The sequence below is a fragment of the Leucopleurus acutus genome (assembly GCF_964270905.1).
Source record: "Leucopleurus acutus genome assembly, chromosome: 20".
Classification (NCBI taxonomy): Eukaryota; Metazoa; Chordata; class Mammalia; order Artiodactyla; family Delphinidae; genus Leucopleurus; species Leucopleurus acutus.
In genome coordinates, this window is record NC_139162.1 from 2152735 (window position 1) to 2178304 (window position 25570).

The window sequence follows — 25570 nt, forward strand, 5'->3', positions numbered from 1 at the left end:
GACCCAGGGACGCACACTAGAAGCCTGAGAGCAAGAACGCCTTGCCCGAGGGGGGTCGTCCCACTTCGGTGTGCCCCAGGGAGCTCGCCACATGCAGATTCCAAGGCCCCGCCCCACAGAGTCTGACTCAACACCTGGGGTCCGGTTTGGGAATCTGCATCTTAAGTAAGAGCCCAGGTAACTCCCCCTGGGGAAACACTGCCTCCAGCCCAAGGTCAAAGACACCCTGGAAAGCAGGTCTGCCCTGGAGGAGAACGTGTGGGCACGCAGAAACAGGGCCAGATGTGGCTGGGGTCAACTGCCCATTTATGACCCCAGGTGGACTCTGGCAGCAGTTAGGGCTAGGAAGAAGTGGCATGCCACAGATACCTTTGGAATCTCCAGTTTGCAGAAACAGAGAATAATGACTTGTCACCTTTGTGCTTTCCTCCCTGAGGGACAGAGCCCTGGCAGTTGACTTAGGTCAGGATCTGGTTCCAACGTATCTGAACCACGTGCCCCCAGGCCCACAACTGACTGCTCTGCATCTGTAAAATGGGAACAACGACAGCACTATCAGGATTCCTCACACCGGCTCGTGGCCATCACTGCCTCATGGCCATCACTGCGGCTATCGGGAGCCGAGGCACCAAGCAAGGATCCCGCAGTAGGATTTAGGGGGGCGCTGCTTAAGTCCCGCACATTAGGGGTCCCTTTCCTTTCTCAATCACAGGAAGGCAGGGCCTAGGACAAACAAAAGCATCTAAGTGGAGACCACACACATCCTGGCCACACATCTCAGGGAAAAATAAGTGGTGGGTCCAGGCACAGAGCCTATGTTTTTAAGGCACCCTCATCTTAATCAGAGTCTCAATCTTAATTCTGTTTTCATTTGCCTAACCACAACCTGGCCTCCAGGCTCTTCCTCTCTGGCCGGGATTCTAAGTGAGAGGAGAAGCAAGGCCATGGGGTGGGGGAGATGGAGAGCCGTACTCCAGCTGGCTGACCTCTTGTCTCAGCCTGGTCCCTGCCTACTGAAGTAATTCAACAGTGTCACTGATTCAGATGCAAGAAGTCATCCCTCGCACATCATAGCTTCATTGCAAAATCATTTGGGGAATTTTGGGTGAACCCCAAATCTTTCTCTTTCTCAAAGATAATATTAATTTCTGCTCCACCCCAGCTCTATGGAAAATGCAGACAGACACATTGTCCGACTGTAGACCGAGAGCTCTCCTAGACTGCACTGTCGTCCCTGGGCCCTGTGTCAGGCACAGGTATGTGGCAGGTATGGCCTGAAGGAGCGAGTGAGCCTGCTGTCCTGCTCAGCGTTGTGTGGGGAATCTCTCCCTGCTGAACACACAGCCCCACCTCCCTGTTACCTGCAGCCCCCTTTCTCTCACATGGAGGGATGCCCCTTCAATCTCCTCCCATGGGTCCCCGGCCTCTCTACTTTGTAGCAGCTGGAGAAACACTCAAGTCCCAGTGGAAGCCAGGGGTCACCTGCTGCAGAGCAAGGGAAAGTGAGAAGCTCCAAATAGCCCAGGGCTGGAGGCTGTTTCAAGGAAGGATCCCCGGGTGGCTGGGAGAGCAAGGAGAGCAGAGAAAACTGCAGCCTCAGGGCCGGCTGGGAGTCAGTGCCCACCAGCTCCGCTCCCAGGAGGCCCCTGGGGAAGGGAACAGTGTGCGGAAGGGAAAGCTCCCTTGTGGACTGGTGGCCCAGCTGCTTCACAGCAGGGACTCCAGGCCGTCAGTTCCTTAGAGTCGGGGGGCCTGGGTCTCATTTCTCCTTAGAAGCCCCAAACCCTGAGTGGGGTCTGGTCCAGCAGGGCAGGGATTTAATATCTGTTGAATTAAATTGAGCTAGACTGAAGTTGAGGGGGAAGCAACACTGTATGAGTTTCCTGGGGCTGCTGTGACAAACAGCCACAAACTTGGTGGCTTAACACAACAGAAATGTATTTTTACAGTTCTGGAGGCCAGAAGTTCAAAGTCAACGTGTCTGCTGGGCCATGCTCCCCCTGAAGGCTCCAGGGAGGGTCCTTCTTGCCTCTTCCAGCTCCTGGTGTCTCCAGGTGTCCCTTGGCTCCAAAGCTCTGCCTCTGTCTTTGCATGGCTTTTTCTTCCCGAGTCTCTGGGTTTTTTCTGTCTCTTACAAGGACACTCTCCTTTAGGGCCCACTCTAGTCCATGATCTCATCTTGATTCTCATCTGAATTATAATTACAAAGACCCTATTTCCAAATAAAGTCACAGTCTGAGGTTCTGGGTGAACAAGACCTTTTGGGGGACACCCTTCACCCCAGTGCATACATTAAATAGCAAATAGCACAGGCAGAAGTGGCAAGAAGGCGGCTGGGAGCTGGGAGACCTTGATCCAGTTACTTGTGGCTCAGTTGTCCCAGCTGTCAAGGGCTCCCATTAGCACCTCTGACCTCCACTGCCAGCTGGAAGGCGGGGTTCCCGGCTGCTTTTTACAAATGAGGAAACTGAGGCTCAGAGGGGTTGAATGTACGGCCAAGGTCACAGAGCCCGCTAGAGCTGGGAGTAGAATCCAGGTCGACTGGCACTGGAGCTTAGGGATTTCACAGCCATGAAGGGCTGGGTTTGAGGAAAACCCCAGCACCGATAAGGTCCCAAGATCTTTCCATTCCAAGGAACTTAATTTATCAAAAGAAAGCAACGGTGAACTGTTTTGGTTTTCATGTTCCTTCACTTCCTCATGTCGTAGATTTTGGAATGCGGCTACTGCCCTGGAATCACTTGAGAAGGTGAGGTGGAAGAGAACAAGGATTAAATTATTCGCAGAAATTAGTCTGTACTGGGGAAGTAAGGTGCAGAGACCCAGCTGGACCCAGCCTTGCCCCTGTTGCCTATGAGGACCTAATACACTTGGGAAGCTACACTGACCTTCACCTGGATGCCTGCTCCTTCCCACAATGGCCAAGAACACCAGGTGGTTCAGGGAAGATTTGTCCCAGGAGTGGAGGGGGTGGGGGATTGGGAAGCAAATCTTCTCCCCCCACCCCAAGTATGGCTCTGCAATGTCTGTTCAACTTTGAAGTCCAGAGGTTGCAGAACGTCTTGTTAGGAAGTTTCTAGTACCTTGGACCACGTCCTGAAGAAATGCATTCATTTATTAAATCAATCTCTATTGTGTACTGCCCAGGACCAGGTTGTCAGCTCCAAAGGCGGGAGGGCAGGCTTTGTTCGCAAGGGGCCCCCCAGGGCTCAGAACCTGGCGTCCACCAGGCCCCCGTCGAGCTGCTGAACAAATGCAGGAACAGGCCCCGTCCTAGACCACAGGACGTCAGAAGAAAGGTTCTACTGAACGGGCAGGGAAGAATGAATTTCTTGCTCTCGGGCCTCGGTTTCCTTATCTGAAGATGGCGGACCGCTGCCTGCAGCTGTAGGGTTATAGGTGGCTGGGCCACCAGCTTCTCCCCCGCCTGTCCCCAACCCAGAATCCGTGCCAATGCAAATGCTCCCTAACCCTGGCCGGTGTGCTTGCATCCTCTCGGTTCCCAGAGCTGAGGAAGTAACCCGCTGAAAAGAGGCCGACTTAATGGCTCAATTTGGATGAGGTTTTCGTACATAGCTTGTTCCCGTCACATCTCAAGGCAGGCCAGCCGCCTCAGAGGTGAGGGCGCCGGGCCTCTGTGAGCTCACGACCTTCTCACGGGCCCCGGGGGCGGTTGTCATCACCCTCATTTTCGGGGGAGGCGCCCAGGACTCAGAGAGGCCAAGCGACTCGCCCAAGGTCACACAGCTTCGCAGAGACAGAGGGGGGATGGGGACGCGGGTGTCTGGAGCCCCGCTCCAGCGGCTTTTCGAAGACACTCGCTGCCTTCCTACTGTGACGCTCAGGAATAAAACGGGAAGCCCGGACTCCCGCTTCCACCTAAAACAATGCTCCACGCAGATCTGTGTGAACAAAAGCAACCAGAAATCCGCCTCGGGTTTTCGGCCCGCCCGGCCCGCCGGCCAATTGACTCCGCCGGCCGCCGCGGGGCGGGCCGGGGCGGTTCCAACGTGATCGACAGCCCCACGGAGGCGTGGCCGGGTCAGGGGCGAATCGGATTGGGGACCCGGAACAATCATGGGTAGAGAAGGCGCAGCCCGAGCCAATCAGCTCGGGGGGCGGGCCCGGCCGCCTGGCTGTCGTGAGAGGCGGCCTCCCCGCCCACTTGCGCCTTGTCCCGGCGCCCGTCAGCTGCGAACGCGGCGCTCGGCCCGGATCCGTCCGCGGCGCTGGGAGCAAAGGCGCGAGGCCGTGGCAAGTGCCGGCGCAGATCCCTCCGCCGCCCGCTCCCGAGCCCGCTCCGAGCGCCGCTCCCGAGCCGCCGCGGCCTCCGTCCCGGGTAACGGCCGTCGGCCCAGCGCGGCGGCGCGGCGGCATGGCCCGGGCGGCTCCGTCGGGGGGCGGCCCGCAGTGACAGACCCTGCGGCGCGGGGGGAGATGGGGGCGGCCGCCTCCCGGGCGACGACGACGACGACGAGGAGCAGCCGCCGCCGCCGCCGCGCACCGGCCGCCGCCGGGGACGGGCGCGGGCCAGGAGCCCGCCCGTGAGCGGGGGGCCCGAGGCCGATCGCCGCCCCCGGCCGCCCCGGCCGCCCCGGGCCCCCCCGGCGCCCCGCGCGCGCCCGCCCGCCGGCCCCTGGCGGGGGTCTCGCCCGCGCCGCGCGCCCCCGGCCCCGGCGCGGCCCTCGGCGCCCGGCCGCCCTCGCCTTCGCCCGGCCCCGGCCGCGCCCCCGGCCGCGCCCGCCCGCGCCCCCGGCCCCGGCCCCGGCCCCGGGCGGCGGCCCCCGGCCCCGCGTGGCGGCGCGGCGCGGGCGGCAGCATGGTGGAGAAGCGCTGCCCGTTGCAGAGGGACGGCGTGTACCGCTGGTTCTCGGAGCTGCCGTCGCCGCAGCGCGTAGAGTTCCTCTGCGGCCTGCTGGACCTGTGCATCCCGCTCGAGCTGCGCTTCCTCGGCTCGTGCCTCGAGGACCTGGCCCGCAAGGACTACCACTCGCTGCGCGACTCGGAGATCAAGGCCAACAACCCGGCCGACCTGGGCAGCCTCACCAACCTGACAGACGAGGTGGTGCGCAGCAAACTGCTCGTGTCGCTGGCGCTGCTGGGCTCGGAGCAGCGCGAGGCGGCGGGCGTGCTCTACCGCACGCTCACGCACATCGACTCCATCATCCACAACTACGGGCTGCAGCTCAACGAGGGCCGCACAGGCGATGAGTTCCTGCTGCTCTTCACCATGGCCTCCAACCACCCGGCCTTCAGCTTCCACCAGAAGCAGGTGCTGCGCCAGGAGCTCACGCAGATCCAGAGCAGCCTGAGCGGCGGCGGCGGCGGCGGCGGCGGGGGCCCCGGGGGCAAGAGCGCGCTGCCCACATGCCCGGCCTGCCACAAGGTGCGTGCCCGCGCCCCAAGCCCCCGCCTGAACCCCAAACCTCACACCTCGCTCCCCAAGCCCCCACTGGCATCCCACATCACCGCAAACCCCTAACCGCACCCCAGGCTTCCGCCCCACCGTCTCCTCGCCACCCCAAGCTTCCACTCCGCACTTCACTCCGTGTCCCACGTCTCCCTCCTGCACTTCAGACCCCACCCTCACCTCAACCCCCTATTCCCTCCTTGCACTCCAAACCCAAACCCCTAGACCCCGCCCGGCACCCCACGCCCCCTGGGGCCCGTCGCACCAGCCTTGCTCGGGGCCCGGGGGAGGGGGCTCCGGGACTGGGGAAGGGCGCACCGGGCAGAGTTCGCGGCCCGCCGGGCCTTCGGTACACGTCTTCCGCGGGAAGCTGGAAGCGCGATAAAGCCTTTGTCCCCTTCATCGGGCTCTTGGGCGACAGATAACCGTTACACATTGTGTCCTCTTGGTTTCTCCAAATCTGGTGTTTATTATCAGAAAAGGAAGCCGCTAGTGAGGTGGAGATTAGAAGGCGCTGTAACGATAGGAGACGTTCGCGGGGTGCTGTGCTGGGGCTCCCACGGCCTAGGTGTCCATTTCCCGGGAGTGGTGGGGTCGGCGTCGCCCCGAGGAGGTTAGGGTCGGCGTGGGCCGCAGGCCGCCATGGGCCGCAGGCCGCCGTGTGCACGTGTGTCAGTGTGTGCGTGTACGTGAGTACACGTCTGCTTGAGTGTATGTGCATTGTGTGTATACGTGAGTGTGTGCTCATGTATATATGTGTATAGAGTGTATATGTGTATTTCTGAATGTGTACGTGTGTCTGTATTTATATTGTGTGTAAGAACAGGGCTGTTGTAACAGACGGAAAAGCAGGTTTGGAGCCTTCAACGGATGTGAAACAGTTATTTCTCCGTGACCCGCCTTCCTTTTTAGAAACAAATCCTAGGCTGATTGAGAGTCCAACTAGGATGAGTTAAAAGATCTCCTGTCTCCAAATTAAACAGGAAGGGCAGAGTGGTCATTCAGTTAGAAATGTGAACTTTTGTCTAGATGTTTAAAAATTATGTAAACACAAAGCATTTGGGGCTCCAGTGTCTTTTTAACAGCCCCCTGGGACCCTGTGCCAGAATTGTGCTCCAAGCAAAAGGATTTATCTTTGACCATGTGTGTTGTGTGATTTAGGATTAAAACTGACTTTCTTTGGTAGTAAAAGATTGCAGTCACACCAGTAGTCTAAGTGCTTTTTGATAGTGTCTGTGCTGTCTGAAACTAAAGCTTTGTTTCTCTGGTTTGCTAGTGGTGGTTTTTAAGCTCTTTCAACTGTGGATTGTGGCTTTTAATGATTTCCTTTGAGACGGGGTTGTGATACCTACATTGGTTGGTTTTTTTTTTTTAGCTGCATTGGGTCTCCATTGCTGTGCGCTGGCTTTCTCTAGTTTCCGCAATCAGGGGCTACTCTTACCTGTGGTGCGTGGGCTTCTCATTGCGGTGTCTTGTTGTGGAGCACAGGCTCTAGGCGCTCAGGCTTCAGTAGTTGTGGCACGCAGGCTCAGTAGTTGTGGCTCGCAGGCTTTAGACTGCAGGCTCAGTAGTTGTGTTGCATGGGCTTAGTTGCTCCGTGGCATTTGGGATCTTCCCGGACCAGGGCTCGAGCCCGTGTCCCCTGCATTGGCAGGCAGATTCTTAAACACTGTGCCACCAGGAAAGCCCCCCTACATTGGTTTTTAACTTGTCGTATCTTTTTTGAGATATGAACCACCTCTGAGACTTTGGTTTCCTGTTTTAAGCGTGTGTTCAAATCCCATCCTAAAAATGTTTTTCCAGCTATGACAAAGGGAAAGCAGGGCCCTATAAGATGTGGTTGTCCACAGGGCACTCAGTAGGCTCTGGGGTGCTGGTGTTCATGGGGTTTCAGTCCCTGGTGGCCGGTTTCATGAGGTCTCAGTCCTCTGTTCGTGTTGGTAAACACTGGTAGAGTCGTACTCCCCTCTTGAAGCGGATTCCTGTGTGTGTACAGATGAATCACCTTATAAAAGCAGAAGGTGCCGATTATTCTGGCGGGGCAGCGAGCTAAAGCTAGAACCAAAATACCTTTTTTAAGAGAGACTTTTTGTCAAGCCAGAAACCCTTTTGATGAGATGCAGGGGCTGGGAATTGACCAGCTGTGTGACCTTGGCCAGAATCCTCTCTCCTCCTGGTTTTCCCTTTTGGGGTGGAAGGCAGGTTACCTGTCTCATGGGCTCGTTTGGAGGGATCCATGAGGTCCCATGTGAAGCGCCCAGGAGATGTTCTATGAGTGCTCTCTTGGCCCTGTCCTCTCTGGCTTTCCATAGAGGAGCGCTAACTTTGTTTTTGGCTGCAATGCTGGGCTTGTAGGATCTTAGTTCCCTGACCAGGGATGGAACCTCGGCCTCTGACAGTGAGAACGCCAAGTCCTAACCACAGGACCGCCAGAGATTTCCCTAGGAGTACTAACTTAAGCAAGGCACGTTGTCAGGGAGTGACATATTTATGGTTTGGAGTTTTGGTGTTTTCTAAGTTGATTTTTGAATACGTAGTTACTTGGAGCTGGCTTTTTTTTTGTTGTTCTGTTCATCCGTGGGAAATTGGAGAATTTTGCCTGACATTTAATAATGAGGTTATAATGAGGAACCTTGGGGCCATTGCTTCCATGTTTCAGAAACAATCATGGTGTCTAGTTTTTTTTTTATAAATTTATTTATTTTATTTTATTATTTACTTTTGGCCGCATTGGGTCTTTGTTGCTGCGCGCGGGCTTTCTCTAGTTGCAGCGAGCAGGGGCTACTCTTCGTTTTGGTGCACAGGCTTCTCTTTGCGGTGGCTTCTCATTGCGGAGCACGGGCTCTAGGCACGTTGGGCTTCGGTAGTTGTGGCACACAGGCTCAGTAGTTGTGGCTCGCGGGCTCTAGAGCACAGGCTCAGTAGTTGTGGCACATGGGCTTAGTTGCTCCAAGGTATGTGGGATCTTCCTGGACCAGGACTTGAACCCATGTCTCCTGCATTGGCAGGTGGATTCTTAACCATTGCGCCACCAGGGAAGCCCATGGTGTCTAGTTTTACCTGGTACATCCCCTGTGTCACTGCTGAACTTAACTTCACTCATATTCATTTAACTTTCTGTTCCTTTGCTGCTTTCAAATTTATGCCTGACACTGATGCACAAGTCCTGTGAAATCTAACAAGTAAGCCTTTTGCCTTGTTAGTATCCCTAAATCTAATATTTAGTGCAGTCCTGAAAAAGCAGCCCCTTAAAGCTGTGTTTGCATTTCTTTTGTAAGATGTTGTGTTTTGTTTTGAACTCTTTGAGCTTAGAGACTTTGTGTTTATCTTTTAGAGATAAAGATGTTGATTGTTTTTTATTCTTTATCCTATTTAAAGGGACATACTTCTTGTAATTAAATTTTCTGATATAGTATTTGCAGTTCCTTCTCCAAAGTCTCACTGGGTTATTTTAAAATTCTTCTTGCTCCAAGGACTTGTAGAAGAAGTTTAAAAGTGTGAAGAATGTAAAATAGACATTTTTACTTTCCGAAAGGAAGGTGTGCATAGGCTGGAGGGAGAGTGGGTGGCTTCACTGCGCTCAGTAGCTGGTGCTGCAGGTGTGCAGTGCGAAAAACGGTCTTTCCCTTTTATTTAATTATAAAGCCATAGTTTTGGGAAAAGTTTAAATTTATCCTTTACCATCTTTTCTGTGTATAAGTGATAAAGTGCTGTGGCATATGCTTATTTATTTTTTGAGACTTAATTCGTATATCATGAAATTCACTCCTCTGAAGTGTATAATTCAGTGGTTTCTAGTATATTCACAGAGCTGTGCAGCCATCACCACTGTCAGATTCCAGAACATTTTCATCACCCCTAAAAGAAACCTGTACCTATTTGCAGTCACTTCCATTCACCCTCCCCCAACGGTGACAACCACTAATCCACTTTCTGTCTGTGGATTTGCCTGTTGTGGGCATTTCATGGAAATGGGATCACACACTAGGTGGCTTTTTGTGGTTGGCTGCTTTCACTTAGCTTCCTGTTCTCAAGGTTCACTCATGTTCTGTGTAGCCTGTGTCAGCACTTCACTCCTTTCAGGTTGAATAATTTCTGTTGTGTGGCTCTACCCCGTTTTGTCTGTCCATCCATCGGTTAGTTGATGGGTTTGTGAGTTGTCTCCGGTGCCTGCTTCTAGACTTCTTCATTCACGGCTAGCAGGCTCGTGTCTTAATCCCTTCCACCTAACACTTGCTCAGTCGTCTCGGGAGCGTCGCCCACACACGGCCGTCCGGAGGGACCTGGCTCTCACGTTAAGAGTCCACCTGGCGGATTGCTGGGCGTCGGCGCGGCGCCCGGCAGGTCTGTCCCTGGCCTCCCAGAGGAGCTGCAGTGAGAGGTGGCGGAGGCCACTCTGCTCTCAGGACTGGTGGTCAGCTCCGTGGTCACGCTGTGAGCCCCTCCTGCCCTCCCTTTCCGGAATCCTTGTAATCAGGATCCTCACGGACCTATTTCCAGAGGGCGTCGAAACTGTGTCTAAAGTGCTTAGTGCAGGAGTGTGGTGGGTGGTGGCCCTTCTCTGGGTGTGTGTCCTCCTCTGGGGGCTGAGTGCCCGAGAAACTTGGGGTCCACGCAGATACGGTGAACGAACCTGCTAATAATCTCTTGCCCAAGGCAGGCGAGAGCTTGCTTTGTCTCGTTGCTTTTCGTAAGCTGTTGGAAATCGTTGCAGTTCAGAGGTGAGACACCTGGTGGTTTGTCATGTGCTGTAGAAACGGCTTCCTCTGGTTTCTCCTTTAACCCTAAACCCTGGACTGTTGGAGCTGAAAGTAGTCTGAAACCACAAGAAGGGACTTTGCCTGGAGCTGCTGTTGTTCCCACTCAGGTTAAAGGAAGAGCTGTGCCTGGAAGGCCAGTGCGGCTCCCTGTTCACACTTGTTCCAGGCAGCTGAGGTCCAAGGTCACCAGTCTCCACGCAAGTCTGGCTTCCTTCATCACACTACAGGAGAGGGTGTCCTGAGAGGGATTGGTGTTTTTTTTTTTGGCCAGCTTTTATAGGTCCCAAAGAGTGTCCTCTTTTTGTAGTGAAGTACATGATAAGGAATTGAGACATCCTGGGGTACAGTTTTAATTGCTTTTCTGCTGCTGGTGTGTTCATTGAAAATGAAGACCCCTCACCTGTCCTTGGAGTCGCAGTCCTGCTGTTTTTCTCCTGTATAATGGCTCAGATTGTGTGGCACTTTAATGACTGTCTTTTGCCCTCAGGTTAATTTGAGGCTGTTTCCTTTGACACGAGCTAGTTAGCATTTGCTTTATTTAACTCAGCAAACATTTTTGAGCTCCTGTTCCACCTGTGTTCTGGAGTATAGTTGTAGAAGCTGGAAGTGTCATGTCATATTAGGGTGTGATGAGCGATGGGGTAGCATTACTGATACAAGTTAGAACGTAATTGCAGATGAACATCAACATTAGCCTCGTTTCTGCAGTTTTTGAAGTTCATTGTTCACTTAGGCTTTATTGTACCCATCTTTCTTCTCAGTCCTGTGTACTTTATTTACCTTCCTTTTGGATTGAGGACATTTTGGATTAGTATACGTATTTTCCCAACAAATTCACTTCCGAGTTTTACAACTTGAAAGGAAGCTAGGAGAAGGGACCCGAGCTGGTACATCCTTTCTGTTTGCTAAATCGTTGACTGCTGACCTCCTTAGAGGCTGTTAGTAAATCAGAGGAAAAATTTTATCACATCTAGGAAAAACAGTCTCTACTTCAGTATTCTTTTTATTTTTTCCTGCCTTAGATGGATTGGATTTTAGAAAGAAAGATCCTTTGGGTACCTTTTTTTTTTTTGAGAACCCTCCTCAGAACACTACTTGTCTCATTAGTTTGAGTAGGAACTGTTGCCCCAAGTTCACTAACTGGTTTACAGATTATTGAAGGGTTTCTGATGTTTGACTTTACCCTTGACATATACAGTTTAGAAATCAGTTTCAACCAGGCAGCTTTTCTCCAGTCTCTGTAGCGGTTTTGTGGGAGCCTCCCTATTTATAATAGCCACTCTATTTTATGGCTGCCCTGTGAGACCTAACATATTATAGCAGCGTTTCCTGTCAAAAGCGAAAAGCAATTATCAAGAACTAATAAAATATTTGGTTAATTCTTAAGCAGTCTGTTTTGTTTTGGGTTAGAAGGCCTGACGTTATTTAGAGTGAAGAGAAGACAAAGGCAAGACCCACTATCTTTCAAGTAATTGCTCATTTCACATAATCTCTTTGGCACAGTATATGGCCAGGACCTCAGAGGCAGGGCCAATGGACGCGCCTCTGGGGGTTGGAGCTTTGGGTGGACGTTTTGGGGCAGAGGTTGCCTTTCTGTCCCAGGCAGTCCCTCTGTCTCTGTTCTGGTCACATCTGCCTGTTTCCTCAGGGACATCGTTAGGTCACGTGCTGCGCTTTGCTATTTCCTGACCTCCCCACCTCCCCACAGCAACCTTTGACCTCCACTATTTTCCCACTTGGAGCATCAGCCCTTTCGTGGAAACAGCGAGACCCTTCCTTCCACGTGTCCCCTCCGTCATCCGCTCACGTCTTGGTTCCTTTGTGACCAAGTCCTGCCCCAGAGCAGCCAGCAGGCCTGCGCTCCAGGGAGAGCCCATTTTTAACAGTTTGGTGTGAATCCTTCTGATGTTCTAATGCCTATATAAATATGTACTTATGTATTCTTTGAAAACATCATATATACATAATTAAATACAAATAGGATCTCCCATACATGCTATTCTGCCCGTGTGTGCGTGCGCGCCGCACACACACACACACACACACACACACACACACACACACACACACACACGAACCCAGTGGTAGAGAATACAGCCAGCCTCCTGGAACCTGGCTTCTGCCCCCAGCCTCTTCAACTAGAACAGTTTTTATTAAAGGGAACCCAATAAATCTTTTAAATTAAAAATATTTTAATAGATAATGAGAAGTAAAAAGAAAATTGAAAAGCTACAAAAGAATCTTCAATGAAACATCCCCTTCTTGCCCCTCCCCCATCCCCCATGCAATCAGAGGAGGACACACAGGACGTTTCAAGGTTCCTTTCCTTTACCTGGTTGTTGATACCTTTTATATCACATTAAAAAAACAAGTTTTTGGTTTTGTTTTTTTTTTTACCCAGGAACCCATGCAGTTCCGTTCCCCTCTTTATTCCTTGTAGAACCTTCTAGAAAGACTCTCTGTGTTTACAAATAGGTAACTGGTGTCTTGCTGCACACACAGGTCTGTCTCTTGTTTGCTTCTCTTGGCGACTTTCTTGATGAGCACTCATGTCAGTCCACAGAGCTGCTTCATTCTATTTTGTGGCTGCCCTGTGTGTCTCTACTGATGAGCACTGTTCCCATCTTACTGTTACAGACAATGTCTGTCACTTCCATATCATGTACACGTCGCCTGCATATGGCCTTTCACATGTTGGTAAGTGTGTCTCCAGAGCAGAAGCCTGGACGTGGCGTTGGTGGCAGGTCACATGGTCTGCGCTTATGTAATTATTTGGGGTGTCGCCGAGCTGCACCTTGTGGGACCTCCACAGCGTGTGTGAGCACCTGTCTGCGTCCCTCCCCTCCTGCGGGGCGTCAGTGCACCGCTGGCTGCTGCCGGACACTTAGGCGAGGAATGCTGCTCAGTGCAGGGACATGTTTGCAGGTGATCCATTTTATTTATCTTTGTTGAGCTCTCCGTATCCTTTGCCCCTTTCTGTTGGGTTGTTGATCTTTTCTTTGTTGTTTTTTAGGAGCTCTTTAAGTTTCAAGGAAATTGTCCTTTTGTCTTTAGTGGAAGTTGTAGGTATTTGTTTTCCAGGTTTGGGTTTTTTCCAAAAGACTTTACTATGCAGTTTTTGTTGTTTGTTTGTTTGTTTTTAGTGTCATTCTTACCAGTCTCGTTTGGCTTCTGGGTGTTGTGTCCCAATTAGAAATGCAGTGTACACAATGTGTCGTGCCTAGTACTAGACATATGCATAGATTGTGCTCATACACACATCATGCATTATACATGATAACCATTCCCGGTGGTGTCTCCTTACGAAACTCGTGTGGTTTCTCATTTTACATTTAACAGATCCATCTGGAGTTTATTTGGTGTAAGGTACAAAGCTGGGTCTATATTTTCCAGATGACCACCTAGTTGTCCCAGTGCCGTTTGTTGAATATGCATCCTTTCCCTCTCAGATTTGAAGTGCTGTCTCTCACGGTACGGCGTGTTTCCCAAGTATGTTTCGGTTTACTTCTAGACTCTCTATTGGGTCTCACTGATGTCTCTATCTTGATGACCTCTTATTTGCCAGATTCGTTGGCTACTTTTCAGCCCTTATCCTTCTCATCTCTCATTTGTTCTGTGGGTTCCCTGCGCAGTGAAATTCCCCAGGGGATGGTGTTATTTATTTTATTTTTTTTTAAACAAATGGGGCTGCTGAGATGCTGGGTTAAAGGGTCTGGGCGGGGCCTAGTCACCCGCTGCCTGGGAGCCGGGCCCCCTCCCTTACCTCTCTGGCACCGCCGACTTCCTCCTGCTTCTGTGAGCGTTTGTTTTCCGTTTCTCTCCTGCCCTCTTGATGATGGTACTCCTCAGGCTTCTCTCCTCCCTTCTCTTCTCCTGTCACTTTATAATTCATGACACATTCAGCTGTGATTTTGCCACTCTCCCTGGTTACCCCCAAATCTCTAACTAACTGGGACTGAGCTGCAGCTGGGTGTCCCAGGGAGCTCAGCGTGTCCAGAGGCAAGGTCCTCTCTTCCCATCCTTTACTGCTGCGCCCTTGTCCTGATCCCCAGCCGGGAGCCCACGCCTGCTTTCTCATTTTCAACCAGCTTGTTCTCGGGTCCCAAGCATCTCCACAGCCTTACTGTTCTCCATCGGCCCTGCCGCAGCCCGGGTCAGCGTTGCTTCTGTCTGTCTGTCTGTCCCTTGCTCTCTCCCCACCTCACCTCTCCCTAACACACTTGGCATGATGGTTACATCTGTGGGACACTCCTTAGTAGGTGGATTTGGGGTGGTTTATCAGGGATTCAGGGTACAGATTAAAGCCATCTTCTGGGGACAAGCACAGCCCTAGCCCCACGCAGCCCCGCCTCATCCCAAGTCAAGAAGCAGACGGGAATGTGAGTGAGTGACGACCTCTTTGTAGAATTAACTGATGCCATTGTTTTAAGTCTACAAGAGGCAACTTTATAACTTGTCTTTTTTGTTTGTTGATTAAATTTAAAACAGAAATTTCGGTACCTTAACTCCTTTTAGAAATAACAGTGACATGTTCAGGTGCCGACCTTAACCTGGTTGTAGTCGAGTACCACACCTACTTGTGTCCCTGGCCTGGGTCTGTGTACTGTAACACCCCGTAGTCCCCCTGGGCCCCTCTGAGCCTCTAACGGCAGTTCCCAGGGTGGCACAGGAACGGTCCTGGTAAGATGCCCGTAGGAGGGTTGTTCTCTGGCACGCAGCTCTCAGCATGGTGTGCTGCGTCCTTTGTGATCTGCCCCTTGCCTGGCTATATTCAGCTCTTATATTGCTCCTGTTCACTGTGTTGCCTCGTTGCCCTGAGCCTTTGCAGATGCTGTTCTCTCAGATGGGACACCTGCTGCCTGGGGCACCCTAGCCCACACTTCCTGGTGCACACGTATTAAATAAGCCTTCTTCTGGCTCCTGCTGGCCTAGCCCTTACCCTACTATAGTAGGGTTCTTTAAGTTTTCATCACCAAACTTTGCCTTATTGGAGGGCAGAGACTGTGTCTCTGTCTTTCAGTCCCAGAGGCCAGCGGTCCCTGCCACTTAGTAGGAGCTGTGTCCTGAGAGTCTGTGAAAACCCTGGAAGGGACTTGTTGGTGTTTATGAAAGGCCCCACCAGTGAAAACCTTTTCTTCCTTAGTGCTTTTCTTTTCTATGGCCCTAGTAGTAATATCTGTTACCAACTCACACTCTCCGTAGCCTTTATCCAATGGCTGTTTCTCTTACGCATTACACAGCCGTAGATTCTAGTGAAATTTTAACATCTGTATCCTACTTGGTTTTTTTTCAAAAGCCAGCATGCAAAAGCTTCTGTTGGGAGAAACTCTCTGAGTGGGATGGTTTGGCTTTATATTACGCTGTGACAAAACTAAGTTTATGGACAAGTACACCCAGAGCTGGGGAGGAGGCGAGAGCTGGGGACAGGGCGTATGGCCGTCCGGTGCTCTGGTGGGCTGGCCACTTGCGGAGCCGTGCACGTGGATCAAGTCGTCTTGGAGAGGTGGCTTAGAGCTCGTATCTCTAAACATAAGGCTCTTCCGCTGTTTTCCTTTAGTGTTTGCAGAATTGTAAATCATGGTAAGCCTAGATGTTTTTTAATGTGCTATAGAACGGCAGTAAACCGAGCGACTGTTACCATCCCAGTTGTTAGTTTATATGTCTTTTATACTTTAAACATTGACATCAGATTCATTATAAGAAGGGAGCATTACAGCATCATTTCCTAGTTATTTGGGACTTTACATAAGAACTTCAGTAGAATTACTAGAAAGAAATTGTATCCTCAATTTTCTTACTGATTCACAGTGAATCTAATTAAAACATGTATATGTAGGAACCACTTCTAGAAATATTATAGTCTAGGCTAGAAAAAGTAACTTTGAAAAAGGAGGAGAGTTAATTTGTGGGGAAGAGAAACAGTCCCTTCTCCCATCACATTTGGGCATTTTAATAAAAATTAAAAGCTTGGGAATAATGGTAACAACCTAGCTATAATAAAGTCAATTAAATTAATGACATACTTTGAACGTACTGGGTGTTGAGGTTGTGTGGGAAGCGCTGGGTGGTGCGTGTACTCCACCTGGACGCAATTAAGTATTAAAATACTCTCCGGAACTCCGCTCTTCCCTGTGGGAGGATGATCCTCCTGTCGCCAGCTTCCTGACAGAGTATGTTTCTGGTACGGGTACTTTGCAGGCTGGGATTTTTCTGAAAACACTTATTTTGTGTGGGTTTTTTCCTGTACTTTAAAGACTGGGTGTGAAGCTCGTGAACCAGTGTGCTGTTCATATTCGTGTTGGGGAGGCTGATTTACCAATCACAATGACTCTCTTTCTTTCAGAATTGTTAGGAAAGAGATGAGTAGAGGACAGGTAGCATGCACACAAGAGGGGTACGTGCCCCGTGCGGGGCACTCTGCGGGCTGCTTCTCATGTGTGTGCGCGGTCTTCCCAGTGAGCCTGTGAGGGAGGTTCCATCCCATCCCGTCCTGTCCCCATTCTGGCAGCAAGGAGACAGACACAGGGCTTAAGGATGCGTAACTTCAGAGGTGACATGAGTAAGGGGCTGTGTGTATTATGTGACACCAAAATTATGTTAAAAGTGGTGGGGGTTTTTACTTCATCATTAAAAGTGAGAGGAAAACCCTGAAGAATATGAAATGAGAAGACAAAGGAGGCTAAGCTCTGTGGCTCGTGGAGTAGGAAGTGGGAGGCATTGGCAGTTATGTGAGCTGCGGGCGCCCAGCCACCTCTGGGCGGCTCTGATTGCTCCTCGGAACCTTTTGTCATAGTGATGTGGTTCTTCTCCCAGCCACCCCACCCCTACTCATTCATTTTTATTCTTTCAGTAGCCTTTCGTTGATATCCTCAGTATTACAGCTCAGTGTATGTATAGTTTAGTTTAAAGGTAAAACTTACATTCTGTGACTTGCACACTTTTTTTTTCTGTTTTAACCTTTTTTTTTTTTTTTTTTTTTTTTTTTCCGGTACGCGTGTCTCTCACTGTTGTGGCCTCTCCCACTGCAGAGCACAGGCTCTGGACGCGCAGGCTCAGAGGCCATGGCTCACGGGCCCAGCCGCTCCGTGGCATGTGGGATCTTCCCGGACCGGGGCACGAACCCGCCTCCCCTGCATCGGCAGGCGGACTCTCAACCACTGCGCCACCAGGGAAGCCCTAACCATTTTTTAATTTAATTTAACTGATTTATTTTTTATCATCTTTACTGGAGTAAAGTACAATGCTGTGTTAGTTTCTGCTGTATAACAAAGTGGATCAGCTATACGTATACATATATCCTCATATCCCCACCCTCTTGCGTCTCCCTCCCACCCTCCCTATCCCACCCCTCTAGGTAGTCACAAAGCACCGAGCTGATCTCCCTGTGCTATGCGGCTGCTTCCCACTAGCTAGGTATTTTATATTTGCTAACCATTTTTTAAAATTAGAGTATAGTTAATGGACAATGTTTTGTTAGTTTCAGGTGTACAGCATAGCGATTCACTTATACATACATATATTATTTTTCAGATTCTTTTCCATTATAGATTATTACAAGATACTGAATATAGTTCCCTGTGCTATACAGTAGGCCCTTGTTGTTTACCTATTTTATATATAGTAGTGTGTGTATGTTAATCCCAACCTCCTAGTTTATCTATACCGTCTCCCTGTCCCCCCGCCCCGCTGTCCCCTTTGGTAATCATAAGTCTATTTCTGTTTTGTAAGTAAGTTCATTTGTACCATTTTTTAGATTCCACATATAAGTGATATCATATGATGTTTGTCTTTCTTTGTCTGACTTCACTTAATATGATAATCTCTAGGTCCATCCATGTTGCTGCACGTGGCATTATTTCATTCTTTTTATGGCTGAATAATATTCCATTGTGTGTGTATACCATATCTTCTTTACCCATTCATCTGTTGATGGACATTCCATGTCTTGGGTATTGTAAATGTGCTGCTATGAACATTGTGGTGCATGTATCTTTTTGAATTAGAGTTTTCATCTTTTCTGGATATATGCCCAGGAGTGGGATTGCTGGATCATATGATAGCTCTGTTTTTAGTTTTTAAGGAACCTCCATACTGTTCTGCATAGTGGCTGCACCAATTTACATTCCCACCAACAGTGTAGGAGGGTTCCCTTTTCTCCACACCCTCTCCAGCATTTGGTGTTTGTAGACTTTTTGACGATGACCATTCTGACGGGTGTAAGATGATACCTCATTGTAGTTTTGCATTTCTCTAATAATTAGTGATGTGGAGCATCTTTTCATGTGTCCGTTGGCCATCTGTATATCTTCTTTGGAGAAATGCTTATTCAGGTTTTCTGCCCATTTTTTTAAAAAATAAATTTATTTATTTTTGGCTGTGTTGGGTCTTCTTTGCTTTACGCGGGCTTTCTCTGAGTTGTGGCGAGCGGGCTACTCTTCTCTGCGGTGTGCGGGCTTCCCATTGCAGTGGCTTTCTTGTCGCGGAGCACGGGCTCTTAGGTGCACGGGCTTCAGTAGTTGTGGCGCACAGGCTTAGTTGCTCAGCAGCATGTGGGATCTTCCCAGACCAGGGCTCGAACCTGTGTCCCCTGCATTAGCGGGTGGATTCTTAACCACTGCGCCATCAGGGGAGTCCTTCTGCCCATTTTTTTGATTCGGTCTTTTGCTTTTTGGATATTAAGCCGCATGAGCTGTTTGTATATTTTGGAAATGCATCCCTTATTGGTCGCACTGTTTGCAAATATTTTCTCCCATTCCATAGGTTGTCTTTTCGTTTTGTTTATGGTTTTCTGTGCTGTGTAAAAAGCTTTTAAGTTTAATTAGATCCCATTTGTTTATTTTTGTTTTTATTTCCATTATTCTAGGAGACAGATCAAAAGAATACTGCTATGATTTACGTCAAAGAGTGTTTTGCCTATGTTTTCCTCTAGGAGTTTTATAGTATCTGGTCTTACATTTAGGTCTTTAATCCATTTTGAGTTTATTTTTGTATATGGTGTTAGAGAATGTTCTAATTTCATTCTTTTACATGTAGTTGTCCAGTTTTCCCAGCACCACTTATTTAAGAGACTGTCTTTTCTCCATTGTATATTCTTGCCTCCTGACTGTAAGTGTGTGGGTTTATTTCTGGGCCTTTTGTTCTGTTCCGTTGATCTATATTTCTATTTTTGTGCTAATACCATTACTGTTTTGATTACTGTAGTTTTGTAGTATACTCTGAAGTCAGGGAGCATGATTCCTCCAGCTGCATTCTTCTTTCTCAAGGTTGTTTTGGCTATTGAGGGTCTTTTTTGCTTCCATACAAATTAAAAAGTGTTTTGTTCTATTTCTGTGAAAAATGCCATTGATAATTTGATAGGGATTGCATTGATTCTGTAGATTGCCTTGGGTAGTGTGGTCATTTTAACAATGTTAATCCTTCCAATCTGAGAACATGGTATATGTTTCCACCTGTCTGTGTCGACTTCAGTTTCTTTCATCTTGTAATTTTCAGAGTACAGGTCTTTTGCCTCCTTTGGTAGGTTTATTCCTAGGTATTTTATTCTTTGTGATGAGATGGTAAATGGGATTGTTTCCTTAATTTCTCTTTCTGATATTTCATTGTTAGTGTATAGAAATGCAACAGATTTCTGTGCATTAATTTTGTATCCAGCAACTTTACCAAATTCATTTATAAGCTCTAGCAGTTTCCTGGTGGCATCTTTAGGATTTTCTATGTATAGTATCCTGTCATCTGCAAAGAGTGACAGTTTTACTTCTTTTCCAATTTGGATTCCTTTTATTTCTTTTTTGTCTCTGATTGCCATGGCTAGGACTTCCAAAACTACACTGAATAAAAGTGGTGAGAGTGGGCATCCTTGTCTTACTCCTGATCTTAGAGGAAACGCTTTCAGCTTTTCACTGTTGAGAATGATGTCGGCTGTGGGTTTGTCATCTATGGTCTTTATTATGTTGAGGTATATTCCTTCTTTGCCCACTTTCTGAAGAGTTTCTGTCATAAATGGATGTTGAATTTTATCAAAAACTTTTTCTTCATCTATTGAGATGATAATATGGTTTTTATTCTTCAATTTGTTAACGTGGTGTATCACAAAATGCACACATTTTAAGTGTATCATGTGAGTGAGTGTTTTTCACCACTTGAGTTTTGGTAAATGAATGAACCCCTACCAAGATACAGAACATTACTATCACCCCAGAAAATGTCCTCATTCTTTTTTGGGTCAGTTCCCACCTTTACTGCCACCAAACCCTGCTATCTCCTACCTCCTGCCTTTTTTCTTGTTTTTCTCTTCTATTTTCCCCCCACCATTGATTAGTTCCACCTTCTCTGGAGCTTCATTTAAGGGGACTCATAGACTCCATTTGAGCTGTGGGCTTGCTTTGCTGCACGATTTTTGGTGGCTGGTCCAGGGGTTCCTGAAGTTTCACAGTCTGCCTTCCTGGAGTTCATGTGGAGACTGAGAACCTTGCAGTTGTATTGTACCCATAAGGTTTCTCTGTCCTTCATGCTGTGGTTAAATATGTGTTGCTTCTATATAGGCTGTTTAGTCCTACAGTATATTTTTTGCTTTAATAGGAATATATAGTTTTTAAGTTAAGATAAAATATAGTCTTTTACTTTTACCCACGTATTTGCCATTTCTTACAGAAGAACCGGTTTGTTACCATATCCCTTCAGTCTGGAAATCTTTTCTTCAGCATGTTTTGGAGTGCAGGGCTGATGGCAAGAAATTCTCTGTTTTCTTTTATCCAAAAATGCTTTGTTTTGCCCTGTATTGTTAAAGGGTGTTTTCACTGGATGTAGGATTCTTTGTTGACTGTTCTTTTTCTTCTAGCTTTTAAAAGAGTTGAGACATGTCTCCTGGCCATCATTCGGTTTATGGTTCTGTATCCAAAGTGCTCTTTCCCTCCGGCTGGTCTCAAGATCACCTCTGGCTTTGGTATTGGAGCAGCCTGACCGTGTTGTTTTCTTGAATTTATCTCGTTTGCTGTTCTTTGAACTTCCTGGATCTGTAAATTTATGTCTTTTACTAAATTGGGGAGATTTTCAGCCATAATTTCTGCACGGTTTTTCCTGTCGCCATCTCTCTTTCCTTCTGGGACTCTAGCTGCAGGTATGTTAAACCTTTTGATATTATTCCACAGGTCCTGGAAGCTTTGTTCTTCTTTTTTTTTTCCCCAAAATATTTCTCTCTCTCTGTGTTTTGGATTGGACGCTTTCTGCTGATCTGACTTGAAGTTCACTGACTTTTCTATTAATTCCAAACTGCTGTTAAGGCCATCCAGTGGATTTTTTATTTCAGAAATAGCACTTTTTGTTTTAGAATTTCCATTAAAATTTTTTTTGTTATTTTAGGACAATTTTTAGAGCACTTTTAGGCTCCCAGAAAAATTGATCATGATCACCCAAAGTCCACAGTTTACGTTAGGGCTCACTCTTGGTGTTGTATACTTTATAGGTCTGGACAAATGTGTCATGACATATATCCACTGTTACAGTGTAACAGAGTATTTTCACTGTCATTAAAATCCTCTGTGCTCCACCCATTCATACCCGCCCCCCCCAACCCCTGGCCAACACTGATCTTTTGACTGTCTCCATAGTTTTTGCCTTTTCCAGATGTCACATGGTTGGGATCAGATGGGCTTCTTCACTTAGGAACATGGATTTAAGCTTCCCCCACGTCTTTTCATGGCTGCAGAGCCCATTTCTCTGCAGAGCTGGGTCATAGTTTATTGTCTGGAAGTTCACAGTTGATTTATCCATTCACTTACTGAAGGACATTGGTTGCTTCCTGAGTTTCCATTTTTAGAAACAGTTTCTGTTTGTCTCCTGAGATCTCCTCTTTGGTTCGTATACCATGGGCATATTTTCCCTCCCGTCCTGGAGCCTCGTTACAGCAGCCGCTTCTCGCCCCTTGCCTCGGGCCCCAGCTCCGGCTCCTCTTGTGCCTGCCCTCCTTTTCTCTCTTTGTGGGTCTTGTTTTCGTTTCTTTATGTGGCCAGTAATTACGGATCGCTTCTTGGACTTTGTGTGGGAGGCGTTGTAGAAACTCTGGATTTTGTTCTGTCCTCCTGAAGGGTGTTGGTGCCCAGTTGCGTTTGTTTGGTGTAGTGGACCTGGCTGGGCTCCTCCCAGGCCCTCGCCGGTGTCCGCTGGCAGCTGCGGCCTGTGCAGCTGATTGGTCCTGGGGTGACCACCAGGAGCCTGCCCTTGGCGCCCGGCTCAGGGCTCACGCGGAGCGTGGGCAGGAGTCATATGCAGGATTTGCCGTTCCCCCTCCGGGCGCTGTCCTTTCGGGGTTTCCCTCTCGCTTTCCAGCTGCTGGAGTCCACCAGCATTCCGATCTCTGGCTTTCCGAGTTGGTGAGGCTTGGGGCCCTCCCTGAGCTTCAGCTGCTCTTCTCTCTGGTGCGGCCTAGGCCTGCTGCACAGGAGCTCACCCGTGCACGTCTCACTTCCAAGCTGAGACCTCCCCCTGGTTTCTCCTGTGTTTGGTTGTGTCGGTTCATTGTTTTATATGCTTTCTCCAGAGCTTATGCTTATCTGCAAAATATTGCTCTGACTACTCAGCTGTTATTGAATGGAGAACCACCTGTGTTTTGTAATCCAAGTGTTGTGGTCAGTGTAGACCATGGGTCCAAGAAGGAGTAACGCTCCCCGAGGAAGTATAGCTGTGAAGGAGTGCTTCCCGCTTGCTGGGACTCGCGTCACTGTCAAGGGGAGGCTCTGGGCAGAGGTGGAGAAACGGGCTGGCCCGGTGCCTTGAGATCAGCGTGTCCTTTGGAGACTGCACATGAGATGCTTGCTGAGGTGTTCTGGCGCTCAGGGTGCTGAGGAGGGTCTGGTGTGTGAAAGGGCAGGCCCAGCGCCCATACGCGTGTGCCTCTCAGGTGCAGGGTCTGCTGCCATCTGCGGCTGGAGGTGCCTCTTGAATTTCTTGACCTGAGTGTCTTCTCTGATCACGCGCTGGGCCCTTTCCGGCCTGATCGTTCCCTGAGCAGCTACCTGGCCCTGAGCGGCTGAGCAGCTTGGCCGTGCTCGTCACAGGCGTCTGCTCAGGTGGCTCCTGTAGAAGCAACGCCCCAGGGCCTGTGTTACTCATGCTCTCTGGACCTTTGGTGCGTCCTCGTCTGCAGCTGGGTGGCTGCTGCTCGTTTCCAGCTGCTCTGGGTGCCTGTTGTCCCCCATCCCGGATGCCCCAGTGCTCTGCACTGAACCCGTATCGTGGCTCACACCCCGGGGGGTCGAACAGCAACCACTGGAACGTGTGCTGCTCTGCGAGGTTCATGTCTGGTGCTTGACTATTACGTCTAGAACCAAAATGGTCATTAGAGCCCAGTTTACTCGTTATGACTAGACTTTGACTCATGTTCTCAAAGAAAACCCCAATATTTAAGCACACTTCTGGCCATGTGCACGCCAACAATATGGCGTGTAGTACGCACTTAATGTCAAAAGCCCTGAGGGTAGCAAGGACCGACTCTGGCTGTGATGCCCACGAGAAGGAGCGCTACCTGAAATGGACACCGCCGCGCAGAAGGCCACAGCCCTGCATTTGAAGTGGTTTCCACGAGCACACTGGTCACACGCCTTACCTTTTTCCTAAAGGGGGAGGGGCTGCCTTCCTGAATGTATTTTACATTCAGTGTTGTCTTCAGAGTTTATTGAGATCCCACGTGGCTGTGCCTTTCGAAGTTCTGGGTTTAATAATACTCCTGTGTGACCCCTTGCGTCATTCATGGTCCTCACCACTAACATTGCGCCTTTCTTTCGACACCACTGTTTTTAATGCTCTCCCGCCCCTGCCTTAAATTTGCTGCCTGTTGTCTGTTCAGTTCTAGGAGAATACACCTAAGCTGTTGACATTGTTTAAAATAAACCTCTGAATGAGAGGCTGGCAGTGCGGCTGTCCAGACGAAGCCTGTCCTGCTACGCCCTGCGCCTCGGCCATGTCACCAGCTGGATGATGGTGGCCCCTGCTAGGTGTCAGGCTCCGGGCGCCTTCCCCCACCGCCAGGCTCTGGTTTAACTGCCGGCTGCCGGCTGCATGGTGGCCTGGAGTTGAATTTCTGAGCTTCCCGGTGTGCACAGTGAGGCTGGGTGCGCAGTGGGGCTGCACCGCCCTGAAGGCTGCTAGGGAAGAGCATGGCTTTCAAGCCGCTTTGCTGGAACTCATCTGGTTACGTACTTGGTACCTTGTGCTGAGATTTTTGAGTGGTAATCGTTTTTTTCTCCCTCCTTTTCTCTTTTTTAATGAGCAGAGCCCTAGGGTAAGAAATATTAAAAGCAGTGTTTTTATGTGGAAAACGGTTTTTGGTTAGCTCTGGCTTCCGCTTGTCCTAAGTCAGCAAATAGCTTTCACTATTAAACTATCTATTTTCTTGTTCTGGGTTTTAGAGACACATAATCACTATTTTAGTAAAATGCTTACAAATCACTTTTCTTTTTGATTTTATGTATTTTTTTCCCATTGACTTAGAAGTATTTAACATGTTGTTCTTTCCAGTATAGAGGTGGTACTTGGAAAACACGTTGAAAATCAGGGACTCTGTTTGTAGTTGCTGGAGTTCATGCTTGTGCTTGGAGGTCCCTGGCGTTCACGAGCTTCGGCCAAGGAGGCCTTGCTCTCCAGCTCTTGGAGACTCGGGGCCCCAACCCATCTGTCCCTGCTCCTGGAAGCCCTTCCTGCAGGTGTTTGCTTGGCTGACTCCCAGTCCCACGAGGCCTCAGCTCCGCCGTCCTCCCTAGACCACGGGGTTTCCTGTCCTGCCGGTGCTGCTCAGCACCTCCGACAGCTCCCAGACCGCTCCAGGCCTGGGGGGGGCAGGACAGCCGCGCAAGGGATGAGCAGCTGCGGCTTTAGAACTTGCTTTTGTTGGACTTTTTCATGCTGTTTGCATCTTGTAGGAAGGTGCTCTCATTTAGACTTAGTATCTTTAACTTTTTCCCTAATTCTAATAGTGATTGTTCCTTCCAGAAAAATTGAAAAACAGAAAAGTGTATTTTTAATCACTCAGATAGTAAATACTATTAAAATTATGGCGTGTTTTCTTCTTTTTTCAATGCCTGTAGTATATGTATCTACACAATTTATATATTACAAGATTCACACATCTAATTGTGAGTGTTCTCCGTGCCTTTCATTTTCTGAAATTATTTTTTAAAGGCTGCGTAATATTTAATCATATGGATGTAAATTTATTTATTTATTTATTTATTTATTTGGCTGCGTTGGGTGTTCGTTGCTGTGCACGGGCTTTCTCTAATTGTGGCGAGGGGGTGCGCGGGCTTCTCATTGTGGTGGCTTCTCTTGTTGCGGAGCACGGGCTGTATGTGTGAGGGCTTCCGTAGTTGTGGCTCGTGGGCTCTAGAGCTCAGGCTCAGTAGTTGTGGTT

The 25570-nt window shown here is 49.2% G+C and overlaps 1 protein-coding gene across 1 annotated transcript in view; it reads left to right on the forward strand.

Moving 5' to 3' along the window:
- Positions 1–4819: 4819 nt before the first annotated feature.
- Positions 4820–25570, forward strand: part of ZCCHC14 (zinc finger CCHC-type containing 14) — a gene marked incomplete at its 5' end in the record, with an annotated part of 58110 nt that continues 37359 nt past the window's right edge. The window contains one exon of the mRNA XM_082862655.1: positions 4820–5386. Coding sequence (XP_082718781.1) covers positions 4820–5386 — 567 coding nt within the window. The remainder of the gene's footprint in view (positions 5387–25570) is intronic.